The sequence below is a fragment of the Fundulus heteroclitus genome, chromosome 6, assembly GCF_011125445.2.
Source record: "Fundulus heteroclitus isolate FHET01 chromosome 6, MU-UCD_Fhet_4.1, whole genome shotgun sequence".
Lineage (NCBI taxonomy): Eukaryota > Metazoa > Chordata > Actinopteri > Cyprinodontiformes > Fundulidae > Fundulus > Fundulus heteroclitus.
This window is the reverse complement of record NC_046366.1, coordinates 25,777,012-25,800,166: the sequence shown is the minus strand read 5'-3', so window position 1 is coordinate 25,800,166 and position 23,155 is coordinate 25,777,012. Positions and strand designations below refer to the sequence as shown.

Genomic DNA, 23,155 nt, shown 5'->3' with positions numbered 1-23,155 from the left:
GGTCCTACCATTGTTTCTGTGAGTCCATGTGCCAGTTGCATGCAGAAACAGCCCCGTCTCACTCTGTCCTTCTCTGTTCCTTCCTGCAGGAATGAGGGAGCACCCACCAATTACTGTCGTTGACCTGGCTGACCACATAGAGCGACTTAAGGCCAACGACGGCCTCCGCTTTTCCCAGGAATATGAGGTAAGAGCAAAGCTTAACTGATTCCTCCTCTTTCAAGTATATAAATGGGTTTCCTTGTTATTGTGTCAGGGAGCAACATTTTTTGTTCTCTCTCTTTTTTGATCTCATATGCATGTATTCTAATGGGTTATGGGAGACTTCTTTCATAGATGTTCTTCAGTCATTTTCACAACTCTATTACCAAACCCACTAGGAAACCAACACTTACATTAAATGCTGCGAGATGCTTTTTCACCGAACTAGCAGGTGGCAAGTCGCTTAAGCAATCTGTGTTCGTCTTGCTGCTTCCCAGAAGAATGGGATTTTTTTTAATGGGGGGGGGGGGGGGATGCAGGAGTCTCTCCAATGTAACTCAGTGAGGGATTATCTGTTGTCAGTGTTCTTCTTCACCAGAAAGAATAAAAAAGGGGGTTAGGGAATTTGCATTTAAAGTGGTACATAGCTGGTTTGGGGGTCTGAGCAAGGCCAGATGAAGAAGAGAGGCATCCTTGAATACAGAAAAACACGATTTGTCTTTTATTTATTTGCTTCGATTGTTGAATGTGTCTGCTCTAATCAGGGCTGTTCAATTGATGGCTCCAACGAGGCGGTTTGAAGGGTTGTGGATCCTGGCTTTTATCTAGAAAGCCGTGTTCTTTATTATGTGACCAGTGTTTCTAAGTCTTGAAATGTTGTTCTACGGTTTAACGTTTCTAGGGATAGGATAATATTCACACCTCTGGCCACAATTAATGGCACCCCTGATTTTATATATTTATTTATTTATTTATTTATTTATTTATATATATATATAATTATAAATTATAAATATAATTTTATTTATTTATTTATTTATATATTTTTTTTGCAGTAGCATAATCTAACTGAAAAACAGAGGTGAAATCTACACTTTAATTTGAGTACGTTTGTCCAGTGGGGATGCTTTCAACTCCCATCACACTGTTGCTGTGAATTAAAAACCACAGCAGACAAAATTAGACCACCAGCGAAACTAGCAGCCACAGATGTTTTGGTCAAGTCAAAAACATTTGGGGGCTTCAACACAGCAGCTCTTACATGCTGTGTGCGCTCCCCATGTGTATCACCACTATGAAACCAATAATACCGGTACTCATATTTCGCAGCAATGATCTAATAATAGCATTAGTTGTTTTCGTGCTACGCTCTGCAGTCTCTCTGTCTGTGCCAATGAAGATTTACTCACCTTATTGTGCTGGATGGATGAAACTAAAATAGAATTTCACCAACCTTCTGAATAATTCAGCTAATTATTATCTGAATACTCGGAAGCACTCACTGGACCTTCATCGCTGGACGATCAGTTGATCCTTGTAAATTCTGACGCAACCGAACACTGTGAATTAAACACCTTGATCCCACGACAAGTGACATTACAAATTAGTTTATCCAACACATTCCATCAAAAGTAGCTAAGGAAAAAGTAAATTCAATGCAATCAGGCAGAAAGATTTCAAGTCAATCTAAATTGATTATAGTTATCAAACAATGCAATCAAGTCACGTGCACAAAAACTGGGAGCGCATCGAGAGCAGCACAGATACAGGACATGATGCCACATAAAACCCACTTCAATTTCTCTCATTTAAATCTGTCTAATGTTTTTTTCTTTATTGATGAGAGTCTCTAGAACCGTGTAATTAGTAATCCATAACTTTGCTTGTTCCAACAGCATAAAAAGTTACATTACACGTACGGCCTCTTGCAGGAAGGGTTTTTCCCTGCATGCTGGTTTAAACAAATAGTAATAGCATTAAGCTGTTAATGATGTCACAAAGATTAAATAAGAAAATAATTTGTCAAGTGTCCCAAATGAGTCAAAAGGTGTTGCTACAATTAAAACTAATGAATCTAATTATATTGACTTGTGCAGCTGAACATTGAAGGTTTCCCATGTGTGCAGAAATATCTTTTCTAAATGCGTTTTTTTTTTTTTTCACATGACTGTAAATCTGCCAACAGCAACTTAGGATCTTGTCCTTGCTTAAAGAGCACAAACAGGAATGAAAAAGACTAATGACTAATTATCATCCAATAGATCCAGTGAGGTCATATCCCTTGGCTCTGCTGATAAAGATGTGTAAAAAGACTTAAAATATATTCATCTTTAAATGCAGTGATATCAACTCATTTATTCAGTAGGTTAAAAAAAATATCATAATAAGAAACTATCGTTATTAACTACATCAGCAGTTCTTTTAAAATAAATGTAAATTCGTACCTTTGTTTAAAACACTATTGTAAAAGAAATCCAGAGAACTGAATATGGGTCACATTTTGGTCTTTTATCTGGATAATGGTCCAACAGACGTTACCAAATCAACACAGAAAGGGTTCACAAGACCCACCGTTGTCCATGGCCATCTTGGTAACCCAGACCTAAAACATGGTTTTATAGACAACAGGGGTATCAATAAACAATCATGTCTAAACAATTATGTTACACCAATGCACAAAAAAACAATCCAATAGTATAAAATCCAGTTGGACTAAAATGTCACTTATTACAATTATTATCCAATGTGAATGTTCTTGATTAGACTAGTGGTCCTAAAAGTTGAGGTTGCGAATGCGTAAATGTGAGTTTTTTAGAACCTCTTTAGAAATAAATGTTAATAATGAGAATTCTAAAATAAAGCATATTTTTGATGTTAATATGTTATAAAGATTAAAAAAACTGCTTTAAAAGCAATAGAAGCACCATATTGGACAGTATGTTGGCTGTGGAGGCCGTTTGTAAAGTCATTGCGTGATACACTTAGTAAAAGTCTGACTGCTTTTCATTTATGTCAGCATACACCACTGAGTATAAACGTAACACGTAAATGTTTTATTGTACGTGTGCCAAATTAAGCAAAAATCATAATTTCAAACAGTAGATTTTTAAATCTGATGTATTTTCCCCCTTTTTCTTTTTTTTTCCTCCGCCATCTTGTGAATTACTGTGAAATCAACAGCCAGCTAGAGAGATTTTCTCGGCCCTGGTAAACCTCTGCACTCAATTAACTGGGTTTATATGGGCTTCCTCTCCAGCCCGTCGCCCTCCCGGCCCGTTGAGTTCCTTTAAATGAACCGAACCACAGAAAGTAGCTTGAAGGACTGCGGGCAATCAGCCCGGCTCCCGTTCCTGCAAAAAGTCCTTCTGAGCCAGGGAAGACCCCCTCCGTCGCCCGGCAGATGGCCCTTCGTCTCCGTGCCAGCCGAGGCGCCGTGGCAGAACTCTGGCGCTTTGTCACAGTCACGTTCGCCGGCTGCTCCCATCGTGCCGTACCCTAAGGCGCAAAATTTGTAGAGGCTTCGCCACTTCCTCTCCCCCGATACTTTAGGCAGCCTGACACTTTGTTTCCGCGGCGCCGACTCCAGTCCGCAACATGCTGAGCAATGAACACACTGGGTAATGAGCAGAATTTGTCAATCAGGCATGGTGCAAGTCCCCAGGCCGTCTTCTTTGGATTGCCAGAAGCGGCTGCATGCTGCAGTCGTCATAGAGCCACCATTACGTTCGTTTGGAAGTATTTTCATTTTATCTTTTTTTATGGTGAGCACCTTCGGCATTTACTCCTCACCCCTCTACCTCAGTTGTTTGCTGGTTGTCAGCCTCTCTTGTGTGCCCGGCTGTCTTCACCGAGCTCTCAAATGAATATGACACGTTGTGACAGCAAATGAAGTCTTTTTCTTCACGGCGCCGACAACAGGCACAGAAATTGCCGATGCCGAGCTCATCAGCAGCAACGGGTCGCCGCCCCCACCACTCACACGGCTGAGTAATTTGTAGATGTGATGACGGATTCGTTCTGTCTGGGAGCAAACTCTTCGGAGAAGGCTCAAAGCAGTTTTAAGGACATGTTGCTGCTTTTTGTTGGTGCCATTATAATTTACAAGCCAACAGGTTTTGTGACCGCTGTTTGCAGAGAGAGCCTGGAAATTTGTTCCGGGCATCTTTGATTTGCAAAATAGCTGAAAGTACAGATGAAAAACTCATTTATTTCTGTAATTTAATAGGAAAATATACAGTATATTTCAGTTAATCTTTTAGGCTTGGCTTACAGCTAATACAACGTACAACACAGCTATAGGATTAATTCCGGCCAATCGTCACTTTAACTCTCACCCTCATTCGGGTGATTAAAACATTGTTCCTTTAAGCCAGGCCAATAACAACCCTAACGACTCCTCGTTACAGAGGTGTGGACCAGTTTTGGTCCAATCTGCTGTCTTAATGGCTTTAACGACCGCCCATTATCAAGGGGTGGACCAGTTTCGGTTGAATTTGCATGTTATCTAAGCCATTACAAGGCCTTTGTTTGGTAATGGTATAAAGCTTGTTACTCCACATTACTCCAGGCTTCCTGGAGGGGAAGCGAAACGTCTTCAACTACGGAAAACAAGTCCAGTTGTTTTGTTTTTACTTTTTTTTGGAAGCTAATACAAACCCCAAAATAAAAGGATATTGATAGTATTGTATGCAATGATATGTAGAAGAAGAAACTGTGAGAGGACAGGGTTATCCCTGTTGTTTGTCCACCTTTTTCTGCCAAAGATTTTCCTTCCACTCAACTTTCTATATGTTTCAATAGAGAGCTCTATTTAGCAATCACCATCTGTGGCTTATTCTCCTGCTGCTGGACTGCTGTCAGGTCATCAGTCTTCCCCATGATCTTTAGCCCATAACATGGTCATGACATCAGTTAAGTGTTAAAAATCCCTTTATTGGTGTTAATATAACATTAATATACGATTAATCCTATCATGGTCTTTATTAGCTGTAAGCCACAATACAAAGAAATGACTTCACATGAATTTCCCTTTCTGAATTGAGACAAACCTTTCAGTGATATTGTAATTCAAAGATATTTGCACCTCAAAGTTTAATGTGATTGGTCAAACCAGGATCTTTTTGCACCTGGCTCACCTGTTCTCCCAGCATGCACGGCGGCTTAATTTGCGAGATTTTACCACCTTCAAAGTTGTAGCTGCAGCTGGATTTGCTGTGGAACCCACCAAACAAGATTGTGGCGTGAGGAGGAGAAAGTGGGAATCGATGCGGCATAGCGAGAGACATGGTGACATTATCCAAGAAGGGCTGGGAGACCATCACATATCTTCCCGGGGATCAATATGTATGCGGTCCACCGTCGCCGTCTGCAGGAGTCAAATGACGCAAGAAGAAAATTGCCTGAAACAGGAGAAAGGGTGAAACAACAATACTCGAAAAGGCGCCAGAAATAGAGAGATTAGATGAAAGGAAGCTCAGGTTTAGTGCAAGGAATTGCTCCGTTTCAGGCTTTTGGTGGTGGCCTTTTCTGAATTGATTTAAATCAACACAATCGGAGGACGTTTCTCTTCTGCCTCATTAATATGCCTGAATAGCATCAAATGTCATGGCAGTTTTTAACCTGTTAATCCAGGAGCTGCAGCTGAAGGATACGCCGCATTCTGCCATTTTTTTTTTTCCACCTTGAAACCAACTAGATAATAAATCTTCAGAGACACATTGTGGGTAAAGAGTATTTTTCTGGTAAAAGGTTTTGCAGTCCGCAGCTCTCCTCTCGCTGGCTGAGCGACAGCGGAGCAATTTTCCCTCCATTTCTCTACCGACGTAAACCCCAAGTATCCTTTTGTGCTTCTGTTTTCCTTGCTGTCCCTTCTCTCTTTCTCATCATCATTCTCTGTCTGTCTCCCTGCTGTTTGCTTTCTGCTCCTCTTTTTTTTCCTGCCCTCGCTCAGTCTATTGATCCAGGCCAGCAGTTTACCTGGGAGAACTCCAACATGGAAGTGAACAAACCAAAGAATCGCTATGCAAACGTCATCGCCTATGACCACTCCAGAGTGGTCCTCACCTCTGTTGATGGTAAGAGCTCGTGGAAGCACTTAACCCCACGCAGGCTGCTGTTGAGCGGGGCGGTTGTTTATTTAGACCTACTTCACATGTGCTGAGAGACATTTTTTGTCAGATGTCTCATGACGGTTTTGCTATATTTTCCACTTTTTCCCCTCTTTGCCGCAGCCGTTCCAGGCAGCGACTACATTAACGCCAACTACATCGACGGCTACAGGAAGCAGAACGCCTACATCGCCACTCAGGGGCCCCTGCCGGAGACCCTGAGCGACTTCTGGAGAATGGTGTGGGAGCAGAGATCCAACACCATCGTCATGATGACCAGACTGGAGGAGAAGTCGCGGGTAAGGACTGAGCCACCAGTCACTTCCTCTCCCTGCTCACTGCATAGGTTCCCAGCTGTGGACTCGCTGCAGAAATCATTTAAATTACAGATGCATGATCAAAGATTTGATTTCGGCTGACCCATTTGAAGCAATGAGGAAATGATGACAAGTTCACTTTAGCGATGTTGCGTGTTTGGTCCAAAACTACTGAAGCTGCAAATGTACGAAATGGTAGAATGACAACCCCTCCGTGAGGACTAGCTGTTTGTTGTAGCAGCAAGAGAGAACAGGTGACATCCTCCTCTATAAAATACAGTTTCCTATTTAGTAGCTTCTTAAATCTCGGTGCCTCCTTTAAATTCCTTTTTAAACGCCTCACTGAAACTGAAACTTTGAGTCTTCTTCCTGCAGGAACGACTTTATAGCTAAAGAATGTTGTGGTAGGGCTTGCTTCCTTTCCTTCTTTGGACAGGTGTGGACTTTTAACATGAAGAATATGCAGGAATCCTTAAAGGTACCCTAGATGTAAAAAAACAAAAACAACAATTTAACCCCATATATAATCAGAAGCTAATTTCACTATTGTGTTACGGTTTGTGGAGGCATGGAGATGATTACATTTCAGCTAAATTGAAATTTTGAAGTGGGTTACCCAGCATTTCCAATCTGGAATGGTATTGAACCTTAAAGCAGCACAGTGTAACTTTTAGCCACTAGGGGCGCTAGACCCCTGGTGGCCACTGGCATCACTGCACAGCTGCAAAATTAAACAGTTTCCCTCCGTGTTTTGGAAACTGATAGCAGACCAGTTTGGACCAGCAGGTTGAGAAGTCTTTTAAGGAAAAGGTCGTACTGACCTCTCTAGATTAAAGCCTACATCAGAGAACCAAAGTCTGATCAAGTAACCTAGAATCGTAACCTTCCTAAAATATTGACCTAAGTCATGTTTTGCCAAAAATAATTACTTTTAATTTTTTTTTTGCCTAAATCAACTTAACTTATTGCCATATTATTTTAGGCCATTATTTTAGGAAGGTAACGATATCTGTTTTTGTTGCCATTATCCACGGCAATGAATCTAGGTCACATGACCCTCTCAAGTTACATAGGCGAGTTTTTGAGAAAGGCAGCCCAAACGGAGCATCGATAACGCGCCAAGTGATGTATATTGACCTGAAGAATCATTTAACATATCTGAAATTAAGCTAATACTTGGGTCAAAACCTGCACCGTGCTGCTTTAAGGTGGAAACCTTGTATGAAGTCTGGGTTTGAAACAAGAGAAAAAGCCCAGCAGAACAGATTGTTCCACAGCGTACCTGAACGGCTGAAGGCTTTCCAGCCATATTACGCTGATGCATCTCTGCACAGAAGGACTCTTAACACCGGAGAAAGTTTGCCGGCAGACACCCGGTCCCCCTTTAAGGCTAGATTTGTCAACCAGATCAAAGACGGCAAGACTTCAAAGTCCACTTTGTCTGGTCAGCATCGCCCCGCGTTGCTTCTGCATGAAAACTTCAGCATAAAATCTTTTGTGAAGAAACAGAGAGCTCCAGCTTTCTGCTCCATTCTCCCTCCCATCGTTTGTTTGCCACTCGTGGAGGTAGGGATGCAACTTTGCATAAGAGAGCAACACTTGCACGGAAGAACACTTTGAGCCAAATTACAGCATGCACAGGCACACTGGTTATTTTTAGACTTTCATTATAACGCCAGCGCCGTCATTATTTAGAAACTGCTCCAGGAGTTAGACTCTCGATTGCTGCTTGCTTATTTTTATAACACCGTAGCGAAGGTTTTTCACAGAGTCTCATTTGTGTTGCTCTTTCTGAATTCGGTCCTCCAAATCAGATTTCTAAAGTTGGAGCTAAAGAGGATTGTCAACCCACAACATTGGCGTGCTCCTTAAGCACATCTCAGCCTAATAAAGGCAAGAACAAATGAGCGCATGACAACTTGAGATTTCAAACTGGAGCGGATTTATTTAATTACCATCGGAAAATAATGCTCCCATATCCCTTGGAGGGAAAGAAGACAGCGTGAAGTCCTGCCAGTGTGTGGTGCTTTATTAGAGTGTGCACACAGCGCCCTAATGAAAGCGTCCCCAGACTTAAAAAAATAAATAAATAAAATGCAAGTAGCAGAAAATGTAAATGAAAAAGCTTCTTTTGAAAAAGAATCCCCACCTTGGTTTAGAGGGAAGGATCATCACCTGAATCTCCCTTCGTCTCGTTCTACTCTGGACTGAGGCTACAGGAAAGTTTCCTATGCTTCAAAAAAAAAAAAAAAAGCAATATAATCTGTTTTAATTTGGAGCTATCAGTGCAATCAATCATTTAGGAAAACTCTGACTTTCTTGGAGCAGGGATTATTTTATCGGGGCCTTGGAGACTGACTTCAGCTCGGATCTGTTTTATTAGAAGGTTTTTATTACACATTCATGGCCAGTATTCACTAATGCCTTTCAATGCATGAAGTGCGTCTGAGAGGCACTTTACAGACAGACTGTCCCTTCCCAGAAACACGACTACACACCGCTACCTCAGGATTAGTAAAAAAGAGTAAAAGAAATAAACATTATATAAATCCTGCATGTTTTAGAATCTCCTCTGATTAAAACTAAACTAGATGACTTGAATCATCTTCTCTGGCTAGTTTGGGGGAAAAGGGCCACAAAGCAATACTTCAATTTAATGTCTTATAAATATTGATACATTTTACTAATACTATCATATATATAATTAAATACATCTTTATAGTTTTATATATATAGGATTGTTAAAATACACTTAAAATAATGCTATTAATTATTTAATAATGTATTGTTCTCAGTATACCTTAAAACTTGCAATAATCAAAATACAGTATTTTGATTTAATGTCATGGCTCTGTGCTACAGCATATCATGACTTTATCAGTCAGTGGGTGGGGCTAACGCTGCTATAGACAAGTTGATTGGTCTGCAGCTGAGGAGCTGTGAAGATAGTTTGGCCTATTTGACAAGAAATACGGACACTTCCAATTATTTTATGAAGGACTGGAGCTCAGGAAGTGGTAAATAATTTAAAAAACACTGAACGAAAATCAAATAAAATAATTAATGAATATTTAAATGTATTTGTGTATTCAATAAATCAGTGACAAGTTCAAATTGTTAATATATTACATTCAAATTTTAAACGTCCCAGCTGGGCGCCATTGTTGCCCCACTGGGGCATTTCAGTGGCGCCCCGCTGGTCCAAAAGCCTTTTATACACTTTGAAATAAGTTCCTGAGTCACAAACTAGAGGCAGAATTTATTTCTCCTGCATGAGAGCAAATAAAAAGTCAGCATTTTAAACGAGGAAGAGTCGGCAGCTTGCGTCCCAAACTACGAGGCTGGGGCTGATTCCAGTTTCAAACAGATGTTGACAGCTGCACAAAGCCATATTGTTCGGTTTTGTAATACGTTATTTAGATCGTGTTACACCAAGCAGCTGTGCCCATGAATCACAATTAAGGCCTTCATTCTAATGAAGAGAAAATGTTTAGTGAAATCACTATTAAATGTTTGTTGCACGCTTTAAAGACTTTCCAGTGCGGCGCGTGAGACCGCCGACACGCTGCCAACAGCAGATTGGACTGATTAAACTGCCTCGGCACAGGAAACATTACTTAACGGGTGGAACCATCTTAACAAATCACTTTGCAAATATATAGCGTTTGGAAAATAGCTAATAAAATGAAACGTGACTTTATAATTTCATAACGAGACTGACGGCTGCCTGTACTCCTGATATAGCCCGGAGTTCTCCTACTCCTTAAAGTTAACATTTCTCTGATTTGTTTCCCAGCCTGCGGTATTTATATCACCCTCACAATGATTGGCACCCCCGCTAAAGATGCAGTTAAAGCCGCATGTTCGCCCCGTTGCTTCAGCCGTTTTAGTTTCCGCCCCGACTGTAGATAGGAGCACGTTTAGGTGACATTTCCTGACATTCTTGAACGGCATGTTCTCTTATCTTTCCCATTTTGAATAGTAGCGATAAGAAACACTTTTGCTCTGACTGTAGCTTTGTGCAAGTTTAGACAAGCTGCTGGTCTTTGTAGGCTCCAACAGCACATTCTCTTGTCTTTCCCGTTTTGAAGAGTGGCTTAAGGAACTGAGCCTTTGTTTCATACCCCTTAGTGCAGGGGTGTCAAACATACGGCCCGCGGGCCGAATCCGGCCCGCCGAACAATTTAGTCCGGCCCTGTGGCTAAATGCATTATCATTATAAAAATCTTTTTTTTTTTTTTTTTTCCAGTGTCCTGTCTGGCAATGTGGCAATAAGATGCCACAAAGAGCTCGTCAGATTTGACTTTCACAAGTGGACAAGATAAAAGGAAGAGAATGATAAAACAATTATTGAAAAAAACATGTACTTTGTTTAATTGAAAATGTGCAGTTCCTATATTGTCCACGAGGGGCGCTGTGTTTTAATTAGCAGATTAAGCTTCAGGTGTGGAAAAATTCAAATAATTTCTTAATTTTTATCTGTTTGATGTATTTTGTCATGCAGGACAGTGTTTTTAAATTCCAAAAAATGTGAATAAATGTTTTTCAACATTTATAATCACTGTGATCAGTTCATACTTTTCTTAAAAACGCTGAGGTTATTGATAATATATTGTGTAAAAGTGAAATTAACTTAATATAAAAATCAACAAGTCCAAATTTATTAGTTCTTTTTAATCTTGCAATGAGTTAACTCATGTGGCCCTCTTGAGATCAGATTAAGCTGTATGCGGCCCCTCAACCAAAATGAGTTTGACTCCCCTGCCTTAGAGACAGGATGGCATGGATTACAAAATCATTACTAAGAACTCAGATTTGTTTCATAGGTTTGCTAGTAATTGTGTACTGGTGAGAATTAGTTATTACTAAATAATAAATAAATCTGCTCCAACAAAAGGTTTTACATTTCCTACAGTGCAATGGTAAAGATTATTTTAAGGCTTTTTTTTTTAAAGCACCTTCACCAGGATGGTTGTATAGTTAACAAAGTTGTTTGCCCAGAAACCAGAGATGTTTTTTTTTTTTTTTTTTTGTTTAAGTTTCCCAACATCCTTTACGTAAATAAATTAGTCATAATTTGCTCACTTCTGTGTGAAGAAATGCCCTCGGGCGCATACTGTGAGCGGATGAGTCAACCCTCCAGCGACCAGCGAGACTTGTGCTTTATGCCAAACTCTGCCGGAGCTGAACAAATACGACGAGATCTGACAGCAGGCACATTTTGGCTTCCTCTTGCACTGTCATTACAAGAGAGTAAAACTTTAAAAGGTCAGGGGTTGAAACGAGACCAGAGGTACAAGTCGCTGCATATATGTGTGCGTGTGTGTGTGTGTGTGTGTGTGTGTGTGTGTGTGTGTGTGTGTGTGTGTGTGTGTGTGTGTAGATCAAAGCTCCACGGCTTCAGGAAAAGGCCAAGTGACAGCGTGTGAGAAGAAGAAGAAGGGTTCAAAGCGAAGGTGGATGATGGTGCAACCTGCAGCCTGTGTGTGTGTGTGTGTGTGTGTGTGTGTGTGTGTGTGTTAGTGTGAGCGAGTACATGCTTCCAAACCTCAGACAGCGCAGAGATATTCATTACCAAGGTGACTGCTAATCCATATGTTTGTGGTACAAGCGGTTCCCCTATCACTCAATTGAGTTTCTCCCCTGCAGGCGCCGCCTCTGCCTCTGAACGGGAGCCGTCTCCTGGGGGGGGGGGGGGGGGGGGGAAATGCGAGGAGAAGAATTTTAGGACATTTTGTTTGTCGATTTGCACGAGCTCGCCGAGGCAGCCAAAGCGTCTCCAAATGTCAGCGCGGCGCTGTAGCATCAACACGATTAGCTCACCCGCGGCACAGCCCTATTCTTTCCTCGCGCGCGCGCATGGCGTCCAGATCAATGGCTCTGACGTTCTGGTCCCTGCAGCTGTGGCATTAAAGGCCTTTCTGAGTATCGTTGTTGTTCCTGCAGCTTTTGCGTGACGACTCCTCACTTTAACGTGTTTACAGAGCGTGTCCTGTTTCTCGCGGCTGCTCGTCCGGCGTGCTGTCAACGTTGGAAAATCGCTCCGGCTTCTTGTTAGAAACGGTAAACAATAAGGAGCAGTTTTGTAAGATTCCAGTATCGAAAACATCCTGAGAGACCGCGCAGGAGCCCGGAGGCAAGGCCAATCAAGCAGCTCCTCCAAACGCCGAGATAATGATGTGGCTCATCTCCTCAGTGAACTCTGACCCCGGCTGTTAGATAGTGCGCTATAAAAACGAACTGGAAATTGATTGCGCCGCTGCGCGGACTGTGTTGAGTCATAAGAGGCCTTATCGTTGCCTTTTGAAAACCAGAACCAAATTCCTCTAACATGCGGTAATGCGGTTCATTAATCTGAGGAGGAAGAGGTTATGTAGATGTCAAGGTGAAGATCACAACAGCCTCCGGTCTTTATCTAATGCTGCTTCTCTCCCTGCTGAGGCAGACGGACGTCAAACATCCACATTTGTTGCTGCAGAAAGGGCTTTGCTCTGCTCACATGTTGCCTTCAGGAAGTATTCACACCTTTGCACATTTTTTACAGTTATGAGCTGTAGTGTATTTCATCAGGAGTTCATGCAGCAGACCGACAGAAAGTGGTAGATAATTAGCCTTTATTTACAGTAATCCAGTATGCATTCCCTGACAGGAAATAGTTTGTGGCTCTAGTCCTCTGCAGCCTCTAGCAGGTTTTCTTTCCAGACATCATCCATCATCCATCATCCCATCTGCTCTCAAGAGTTTTCCCTGACACTGCATCTACCATCGCTCAGCATTTCGCACCAAAGCTAAAAAAAAAAAAAAAAGAAAAAGCTGAATTCTCCACGTCTGCTTTGTCCCCTGCGTCGTATGGAGCAAAAATTTAAGTGGGACTATCTGTAGGCGAACACGTCCAACGATCGTCTTGTCGACAGATTCTCCCACCCGAGCTCTGTCCCCCTGCGGCTCCTCCAGAGCTACTATAGATCTCTTGGCTGATTCTCTGATTAAGGCGATCCTCGCATGGCCTGGTCAGTTAAGGCGGATCTGTCTGCTGTGCTCATCAGTCGTCATCATACTGTGATCTGGTCTATGACTTAAAACCCCAATAAAATACCTTGAAGGTCGTGGTTATTCTGGGGGTTTGGTAGGAATCCAGAATCGAACAGGCGCTCAGACATCTCAATCCAGAAACGGACCCCAAAGCATCCGTGACAAACGGCTACAAACCAGCGGACAATTAGCCAATTAAGAACAATCAGAGGCCTGGCTTTTTATAAGCCACGTGAAGCCCCGGCTTCAAATGGAGACACACACCAGTGCACATGTAAAAGCCTGATTCACTGGCGCGACTTGTTTCTGGGAGACGGTAACGGACTCGGAGTCTTCAGCTTTTAATTAGACACTGGACAGGGGCTTTCATGTGACCTCTTTAATGTTTCCTCCTTGTTAATCAGCGTGATCCCGCACAGCCTCTGTCTCGCCTTGTATCGGATGTTAGCAGCAGCTCAGCAGCCTTCTCTCTCTCTCTCTCTCTCTCTCTCTCTCTCTCTCTCTCTCTTGGTCCCACCAGGTGAAGTGTGACCAGTACTGGCCGTCACGAGGAACAGAGACATACGGGATGATCCAGGTCACCATGCTGGACACAGTGGAGCTGGCAACTTACAGCGTCCGAACCTTTGCCCTCTACAAGGTAAAGACCCGCATGCTCCTTGTGACACTTTTTTTTTTTTTCCCTTCTGGCATTCAGAGCTTCTCTATAACCTCCTAAATGAACGTCTTGTTGATTTTGAGCAGTGAAATATATAATGTGTTGTTTACGATATGCTGAAGTAAATTGTCTCAGGTAACATTCTGAGGGTTATTTATGGGCGGAGCGATTTATTGGATTCATTTCAGAGGAACTGTTCAAACGCAGAGCTTTTCAGTCACGTTTTGTTGAACAAAACTAATTCAACACATGGAAGGATGGGTGGGCCAGCAATTGTGTACGAGAGGCATGCAGCGTCTGAGCGGCAGAAAGGTACAGGAAGAAATAAAGAAAAAACTGTACCTACAGGAAAGAAACAAAGTTAATGACATGTAACAATGCTGGATCATTTTGTGGGGTGTGTGAGATGTTAGATAAAACGGGATCAACTTGTGCTTTTCAAACTCCTACAGCTCCCTTTCAAGAAATCAGCATGACTCTTTTGACGTTAAAAAAGAAACGATGCCCAGCATGAAAACCGTGCTTAAAAAGCTAGCCAGTAACAGTCCACAGTATCAGGGTTTAACTCCTCTAAGCAGCGTCATCTTGGTCCCCCTGCAGAACGGCTCCAGCGAGAAGAGAGAGGTGAGACAGTTCCAGTTCATGGCCTGGCCCGACCACGGCGTGCCCGAGTATCCCACGCCCATCCTGGCCTTCCTGCGGAGGGTGAAGGCCTGCAACCCTCCAGACGCCGGGCCCATGGTGGTCCACTGCAGGTGGGTGGGCTCGGGAAGATTAACGGTGGTGCTCTTCGATCAGGGATGGTCGTCTCGTCAATTAGCTTTTCGCTGACCTGCTTTTTTTTTTTTTTTTAAAACCTTTTTACGCACCTTAAACGTTTCTACATTTTGTTACAACCACAAACTTTAATATATTCTGTTAAGATTTGGTTTGACAGACAAACAGTTGGTGGTTCTAATTCAATTCAATTCAATTTTATTTAAATAGCGCCAATTCATGAAACATGTCATCTCGAGGCACTTTACAAAGTCAGAACCAATCAGATTATACAGATTGGTCAAAAATGTCCTATATAAGGGAACCAGTTGATTGCATCAAAGTCCCGACAAGCAGCGTTCACTCCTGGAGAAGCATAGAGCTACAAGGAGAGTTGTCTGCATTGTCCATGGCTTTGCAGCAATCCCTCATACTGAGCAAGCATGAAGCGACAGTGGAAAGAAAAACCACCCATTAACGAGATATGAAAAAGTTCAAAGGGTAGGAATATTTCTGCAAGGTCTCTGCTTCATATTTTAAAGTTTAAAGTAATACATAAAGCAGTAAAGTGATCACACCTTTAAATATATTACCAAAGAAACCACAAACAACTCAAGCAGCCGTTAGACTAAGAATATTTGGTAGCGGTAGCTGTATGAATTTACATCTGGCTTACAGTGCCATGCTAAAGTATTCACACCCCGATTGTCCTGGTAAAACCACAAAAGTATGTATTTTACTGGGATATAAATATATAGTTTTTATTTAATTTGATTGACCAACATCACTTAGTGTGTAATTGTGAAATGCAGGGAAAAGGATACTTTTCGCTGTTACCATTTTAATTTTTTGTAAAAGCATTCCCACAGCATTATGCTACCGCTACCATGTTTCGCCATGGCGGGTGGTGTATGCGGGCCGATGTGTAGCGTAAGGGGATAATTGTGAGATTGAAGGGAAAGAAAGCTTCCTTAAAAAAAATACAATTAAAAATCTGAATACGATCCAGTTTATGGTTGTAAATAGGAAAACTTTATAAAGTTCTGAAGGCACATAAATCACTTCTTTGATTGCCTCCTTATTTTTTATCTATGGAAAGTAATAAAATGCAGCACTAAAATCCTGTAAGTCTTAAATATGTTACCAAGTCGATGAAAAATGGCTGTCATAATACAAAACAGATCAAAGTTGCGGTCTCAGCAGCAGTTTCTCATTTAAATTGCCTCAGTTTTGGGGTTGCTGCATTCATGTTGCAGCCAACCTGAGGTAAAGGCCCATTTATACTTGTTTGTGAATGCACACAGGAGGAGCACTGTGCACCACAATCCAGAAGGTATGCATATTTTAGCATTTGCTCCATTTGGATCTTGTTCTACTTGAGATGAAGCGCACTGGCAAAAGATACTTTACTGGATTGTTTTTAGCAGAAATTGGATTTTCCAGTCTAAGAGGAGCTGAAGAACATGGACAGATTATGTTGTTGTTAACTTGGGTGAGGTTTCCAAACGAAAAGAGGTGAAAAATGACCTAATTTCAAGTTCAGACGTCCCACTTCCAATAGACATCGACAGCAGCATTACTCAGCAGGGAAGGGGAGGAGAGGCCAAGGTGGAAATGTTACATTTACAAACGGTAACCTTTCAGTCTGTCTTCCATATCCAGTTCCAAAGCATAAAAAACTCTAGTACCTGGGAAACTTATCTCACAACAACATCATCAGTGTCACCCGTGCATTTCATCTTATCGAATTCAGCATCTCTCTTTTTTTTTTTTTTTTTTGCCACATTGTTATGACTGTGTAGCTACAGTGAACACAGCATTAGCTACTTCCCTCTGTCTCCCCCCTGACAGCGCGGGCGTCGGCCGGACCGGCTGCTTCATCGTGATCGATGCCATGCTGGAGCGCATGAAGCACGAGAAGACGGTGGACATTTACGGCCACGTGACGTGCATGCGCGCCCAGAGGAACTACATGGTCCAGACCGAGGACCAGTACATCTTCATCCACGAAGCGCTCCTGGAGGCCGCCACCTGCGGCAACACGGAGGTGCCGGCGCGCAACCTGTACGCCCACATCCAGAAACTCACGCAGCCGCCGCCCGGCGACACGGTCACCGCCATGGAGCTGGAGTTCAAGGTGAACACTGATCAGATGCATACGCGCACATTCCCCCTACTGTTGGGATTAAAGTGCCTCGTAAATATACAAACACAAAGTGGTATATAATGTATGTATGACATGGAAGAAAAACATTTTTCTTCAAATAAAAATCTAAAAATGGTGGCAAACATACGTGTTTTTGCCACTTTTTGAAACCCTAAATCAAATCCTGTGCAAGCAAGCACCTTTATACGCCACTTAATTAGCCATCCAAGGCCATCTGTGTGTGATTTAATCTCAGTAAAAATCCAGGCGTTCTGTGAACGGCCTCAGAGGTTGGTTTGACACATTAGTGAACAAACAGCAACATAAAGACCAAGAAACAGAGAAGACTAGTCATGGAAAGCTGAGGAAGGTTAAACCAGGGTTAAGTTACTAAACAAAATCGCAGCCTTTGAACATCAAGCTATCATCTGCAAATGTGATGATTTTGGCACCAAATTAACAGCAAAGCTAGCAAGACATGGCCGTCCACCTAAACTGACAGGCCAAGGAAGGGGAAACCCGTAGTAACTGTGGCAGAGCTGCAGAGATCCACACCATGATGACGATTAGACATGAATGCTACATATCTAGCCTCAATGAAAGAGCAGCTACCAGAAAGTCATCGTTGAGGGAAAGTCAGTGTGCAGTTTTCCAAAACCATGTAGGGGACACAGCACACCTGAAAGAGGATGATATGTTCATACAAGAACAAAATTTACGTTTCTGGCTGGTCAGAGGTGAAGGAAAGGTGAATGTAGCTAAATTTAGCTCAATGCTGCCAAAAAAAACCTGCTTTTTGCATTTTATTTAGGGCAGTGGTGTCCAAAGTGCGACCTGGGGGTCATTTGTGGCCCCTGGACTGATTTTGTCTGGCCGCCAATTGCAATTCAATAATGAGTTGGCCCATTAGCATGGGTTGTTGATGCAGAAGAGGACTTTTTATTTTTAACTACGACAAAATTTCATACAGAAAAGTTAAAATATTCTTACAATTAAAATGTTATGTACAACCTAACCACACTTTTTACATTCTCTGTTATTTTATAATATAATAGGACCTCAATCAGCCAATGACTTTTCAATAAACGCAGACTTTGATGCACTAAAATCTTCTTTTAAGTCAATGATTTAAATTGGCTAAATCCAGCTCTTTATGCTGACAATTGACAAAGAAAATGTTCAATTTAATTTTTTCAAAACAATCTGCAAACAGGATGACCATCTTTTAGTAAGACAACTGCGTCAACCCCTTTTTAAGTTTCGGACCGACAATGTGTTACACATCCGTTTCCTACAGAAAATCAGACTTATTTATTTAATTAAAATATTCAATGCTCATATTTTGGATTTTGTACCGGACTAAGCACGGCTGAATCAAAAACGTTTTACGAACCATGAATCCTTTGGCCTTCACGTCATTTTGCCTTGGTCTGTCACATAAAGTCCCTTTGCAGGTCACTGTGATCCACCAAATGAGCCGTTGCTCAGGAATCTCTGTGACATTGGTGCCGAGGCATCACGGGCAGCTTCAGCACGTCTTTTAGGAATAAATAAGCCAGAACAAAACACTTGTGAACACACCGACACGGTGACAATTACAAAGTGACTGACACTCGCGCACACACACCCCTGCTGGTGCTCAAGGTCGCCGTTGCACCGCGCACATACCCTTTCTGTCAATAGCCATCGACTGTGATGTTATTACACACTTTCCTCCCAGCGCGTCCCTGCCATTAGCCCTCTTATGACCATGATCCATTCTGTTTGAAGTGATAATAGCATCTACACTGCTGCCAACAACCCAGAATGAAAGAGTGAGAGGATGGTTGTGCCGTACGTGCGGGGCTAAGGCCTGCTGCCCCCCCCTCCTCCCCACTAAGTCTGGCCACAACACACGCAGTATCCTGCAGTAGCATGACTGTCCATACACACTCCTGTGCCGTCCATCTGCTCTCTGTCCACTGCCAGCACTGGGCTTGTGACGCCTACAGTCCTGCAAGCAAACTGGGACTCAATGGGAAGAGAAGTCAGCCACACTCGGTTCAAGCTTCCCGTCGACGTCTACAACACAAGACACTGACAGGAAAACCATAAATCTGAGTTCAGGCCCGTCAGAGAAGAGCGTTTCAAGCGTCCTTATTCGTTTTTTCCCTCTTTTCCCGTCTGACTTTTTCTCTCTCCCCCCCCCTCCCTTATGTTTCACCACACAGAGACTGGCCAACTCCAAAGCCCACACGTCACGCTTCATCAGCGCCAACTTGCCCTGCAACAAGTTCAAGAACCGGCTGGTCAACATCATGCCTTTTGAGTCCACCCGTGTTTGCCTGCAGCCCATCCGCGGCGTCGAGGGCTCCGACTACATCAACGCCAGCTTCATCGACGGCTACAGGTCAGCAAAGGGAGAAAACAGAAAAAAAAAACATTTAATGCATTGAACAGCTGGAGAATGCTAATGATTTGCAGCCGGTGCTTCACTTTTAGGTGCTCTAATCACCAGCACTGCAAAAACAAAACTAAAAATAAGTCAAATTTTCTTGAAATTGGTGCATTTGTCCTTGATTTTAGCAGGTAAATAAGATGATTTGCCAATGGAATGAGATTTTTACACTTAAAATAGGAACAACTCATCTCTATCATCTTATTTCAAGTGCAAGATGTCTAATTATCTTATTTTAGGGGTGAAAATACTCATTCCATTGGCAGATCATCTTATTTACCTGCTAAAATCAATGACAAATGCACTAATTTCAAGAAAATTTGACTTATTTTTAGTTCTGTTTTTGCAGTGAGGAGCACCGTGCAGGAAAGATTCTGCAGGTTTCCGAGTACGAAAGCAATGATTTAGATCAAATTCTGCGATAAAGTATATCCTGCAAGCCCTCTCACCAGTGTAACACCAGGAAGTGGTTCAAACTGAGCACTGGTGGTAAGGAAACTGGTCCGTGGGGGGGTAGTTTTATTCTGTAACACAAACAAGCAGCTAAAAGCCTTTATGGCTGCATGAGAGAGTTCAAAGCAGATTGATGATTGAAGCTTTTCAGACCTCAAAAAGGGAGAAAAGTTTCTGTTGAGTCATAAACTTGAGGCGGAGACTGACTGATTAGAGCTTGCAACTAAATACTCGCTCCGCTCGAAACATCAGAACCAGTGCACCCTCCCCCCTTCGCCTTCCTAGATGATTCATGGGCATGAATCATCTCCAAAGCTTTGTTGGCGCCCCTATCTGAAACAATCGCTCACACTTTTCCCCTTTCATAAAAAAAAAAACAACCTTCATGGTGCATACCTCAGTCAGAGGGATGGCATGTCAGCGGAGAAGTTTATGTCTGCTTCCTCTAAGTGGGTTTTGTTTTTAAAGTTAAGATAAGGGTGCTGAGGAATGTCTCTGACAAGAGTCCATCTGGCTCAAACTGTTGCCTTTTGATAATCCAGAAGCGGATTTGGGGCGCTGATCGAGCTCATCTCCGCAGCAGTTGCTTTTCTTATCTAGGCTCATCATCCAGGGAGTGATGCAGGCCTTTCGTTTCTTCCTGAATCCTCTCTGCATGCCCAGGATTACAGTCATTTGCCAAACTGTTGCTGAACTTGTTCATATTTTTGACAGGTTACGTCCGCAGACGTTTCATGTGCTTCTTTGTGTGTTGGACTGTCACATAAAATCCAATAAAAAATAAATGTACAGAACATGGGAAAGTTCAGGGGTATGAATATTGTTTTGCAATGTCTTTATGTTGTTCAATCAAGTGATTAACGTCACATCACAGCAGTTTGTCTGCTTCTTGGCACTGATGAGGACATCTCAGTATCGGTAAAACGGGGCCTAATTTGTCCCTGAATCCTGCTTTAGTGCTGAATAAACTTGGTATGTAAAGCCATGCGGACAGCGCCTGTGGGCATTTGGTCTTGACAGCCTCGTTGGAGTGCCGGCTGCTGTGATCTACGAGCGTCCTGAGGTTGGGAACTACTGCTACAGTCAGTTTTGTGTTAACGTTTCCAATTAGACCCTTGGCGTGGAAAATAACTGCGAGGCTTGTCAGTCGTCTGAGGCTGATCTGAAGAGGATGAAGCAGGGCTGTAAAACTGTCTGGAGTTTGATTTCAGGATTTCCTTGGTCTGGTTTCAGTATGGAGTACAGGGGAAAGATAAGAGCGTTGAAAAACATTAAGCTTCCCCATCCCAGTGTCTAAACGTGGCATTTTTTTTTTTTTGTATTTCCTTTTTTTTCTTGTTTCCTTCCATGCTTGTGTCCTCCTTTCCCTCTTCTGCCATTTCCTTTGCATTTCTTTCCCATCGTTTGGTCCTTTCCTCATTTGATCCTTCTTCCCTTCTACAACAGGCTTAAATCTGAGGCGACCGGACCTTGGCTCAGTTTTTCTGAACGCGTTTCACCGCCTATCCAGGCAACCTGCCGTGTGGGAGCTGCTGCTGTTTTTAAGCAGGTGGAGGCGCATCCTTCCAGGAGTCAGACGCAAACCACCGACCCGTCCGTCCCCTCCCGGGTTGTTGGACATTGTTGGGTGTGAGAGGTTTACTCGGTCTCCTGACGAGACGGCTAATGTAACATCTTGTGATACCCTCCCCAAAGGTTCAGTCTCGGCTTTTCTCTTTTGACAAAGATGGCTTCCTTCTGTCCTCTCTGTCTAAAATCCTCCATCCTAAAATCTCGTGTGACCTTAGTTCTGCCCTGTGCCTTGTTTCCGTCCTTCTTTTCGACTTCCCATCATCCGTCCATCCTCCCTTCCCTCTGTCCTTCATCCTTTGTATCATGTACCTCCCTTACCCCTACACTTTCTTTTCTTTCATCTTCCTTGATAAAGTTTCACATTGATCGCCGAGGAACAGAGAACTCCAGAAAGTCGAGTCTGAACAAAAAAATAAATAAAATGCTGCTGTAAACATCCTTCGTTTTAATTTGACAGGCTGAGCTTTACCTTTTTAATCTGAACGCCAGTGTCTTGGAGTTCAGGACCAACTCGGCTCAGAACGTGCCTGTTTGGTCTCTGTGTGTAAATGATTGTCTAAGGTGTGAGGAAGGCAGGGGAGCATCCAGGGATAAAACCACACGGCGGCGGATTAAAGACGAGGCTGCAGCGGGCGGCATCCAGCTGCACGAGTTCCTCCCAGCCCTGTCGGTGTGGCTTTGCGTCCGCTGAGCCACCTCCACGGTTAACGCCGAGGCTGCTGCGCGTCCCCGCGCTGCTCCGTGACTCCAAATTGCTTCCTAGAGGGAAGAAGATGAAAAGGCAGCACTCTGTTTTATATCTCTATAAGTGCGGAGAGTGACAGACAGAGCTGGCTCTTCTGTGGTTTAAGTGAAGGGATGGATTTAGTGAGCGTGAAATGCCATTTAATCCATATGGGCTTCTGCTTCGTATTGGGCCATGACAGAGATGACACCTCCGCTCCCCACCTCCCCTCGTCTTTCTGCAGCGCTGCTGTTAATAAGAAGGTGCTCCACAGAGGCCCACCCTCCTTTATTGCTGTGTAAATAGCATAATTGAAGCAGGAGTGTTGTAATGAAGTGTGTTTTCTTCCCTTCTCCTTTTTTTTTTTTTTTCTCTTCTCACGCACATATTCACTTTCTCTCCCTTCTCATTTCTTCCCAATTTTCTCTCTCTCCGTCTCCTTTGCACTCTCCTCCTCCTACTCTCCCATCCTAATTTCCCTCCCGAACATCATGGCAGAGACAGACATCCGGGCGGGGACCTGTTGTGTGCACCAGCAGCACTGTGTAATTAAGCCGCTTTTAAAAACGCGGGCATAAATAAAAACTAAACAGAGGCCTCCAGTGCCCTTCGCCCCGGCGCCTTCAAGAAAAGCCAATAATATACTAAGCTAATGAGAGGCGAAGCATTGATTCCAGCTCTGCTACAGAGGGCGCTAGCCCCGGATATGCTCCGATGCAGGCTGGAGTTTTAGCATCGTAATGAGGTTGAAATGAAACACCATGTCCTGAAGCGCCGCAGTCATGTGGGATGAGGCGGAGCGGGGCTTTTTGTGCCGTTTTGGCAGCGCGCTCATCGGGATGCTGTGTGCAGAGAAGTCAGTATTGTTAGAATTGTTTCAATTTTGGCCTGGGGGGCATTTTATGAGGAGGCGAAAAAGGAGTCCAAAGTACCAGCAAGAAATTTGGCGCACACATTGGCCTGGACTGCTT

At 43.0% G+C, this 23,155-nt stretch overlaps 1 protein-coding gene across 22 annotated transcripts in view; it reads left to right on the top strand.

Moving 5' to 3' along the window:
• LOC105931007 (protein tyrosine phosphatase receptor type F) overlaps nt 1–23,155 on the top strand; it is a 280,629-nt gene that overhangs the window by 245,534 nt on the left and 11,940 nt on the right. For all 22 annotated transcript variants that reach the window (XM_036138431.1, XM_036138434.1, XM_036138432.1 and 19 more), the window contains 7 exons: nt 90–187; nt 5,933–6,056; nt 6,213–6,388; nt 13,959–14,078; nt 14,697–14,851; nt 16,704–16,989; nt 19,209–19,387. In XM_036138431.1, coding sequence (XP_035994324.1) covers nt 90–187; nt 5,933–6,056; nt 6,213–6,388; nt 13,959–14,078; nt 14,697–14,851; nt 16,704–16,989; nt 19,209–19,387 — 1,138 coding nt within the window. The remainder of the gene's footprint in view (nt 1–89; nt 188–5,932; nt 6,057–6,212; nt 6,389–13,958; nt 14,079–14,696; nt 14,852–16,703; nt 16,990–19,208; nt 19,388–23,155) is intronic.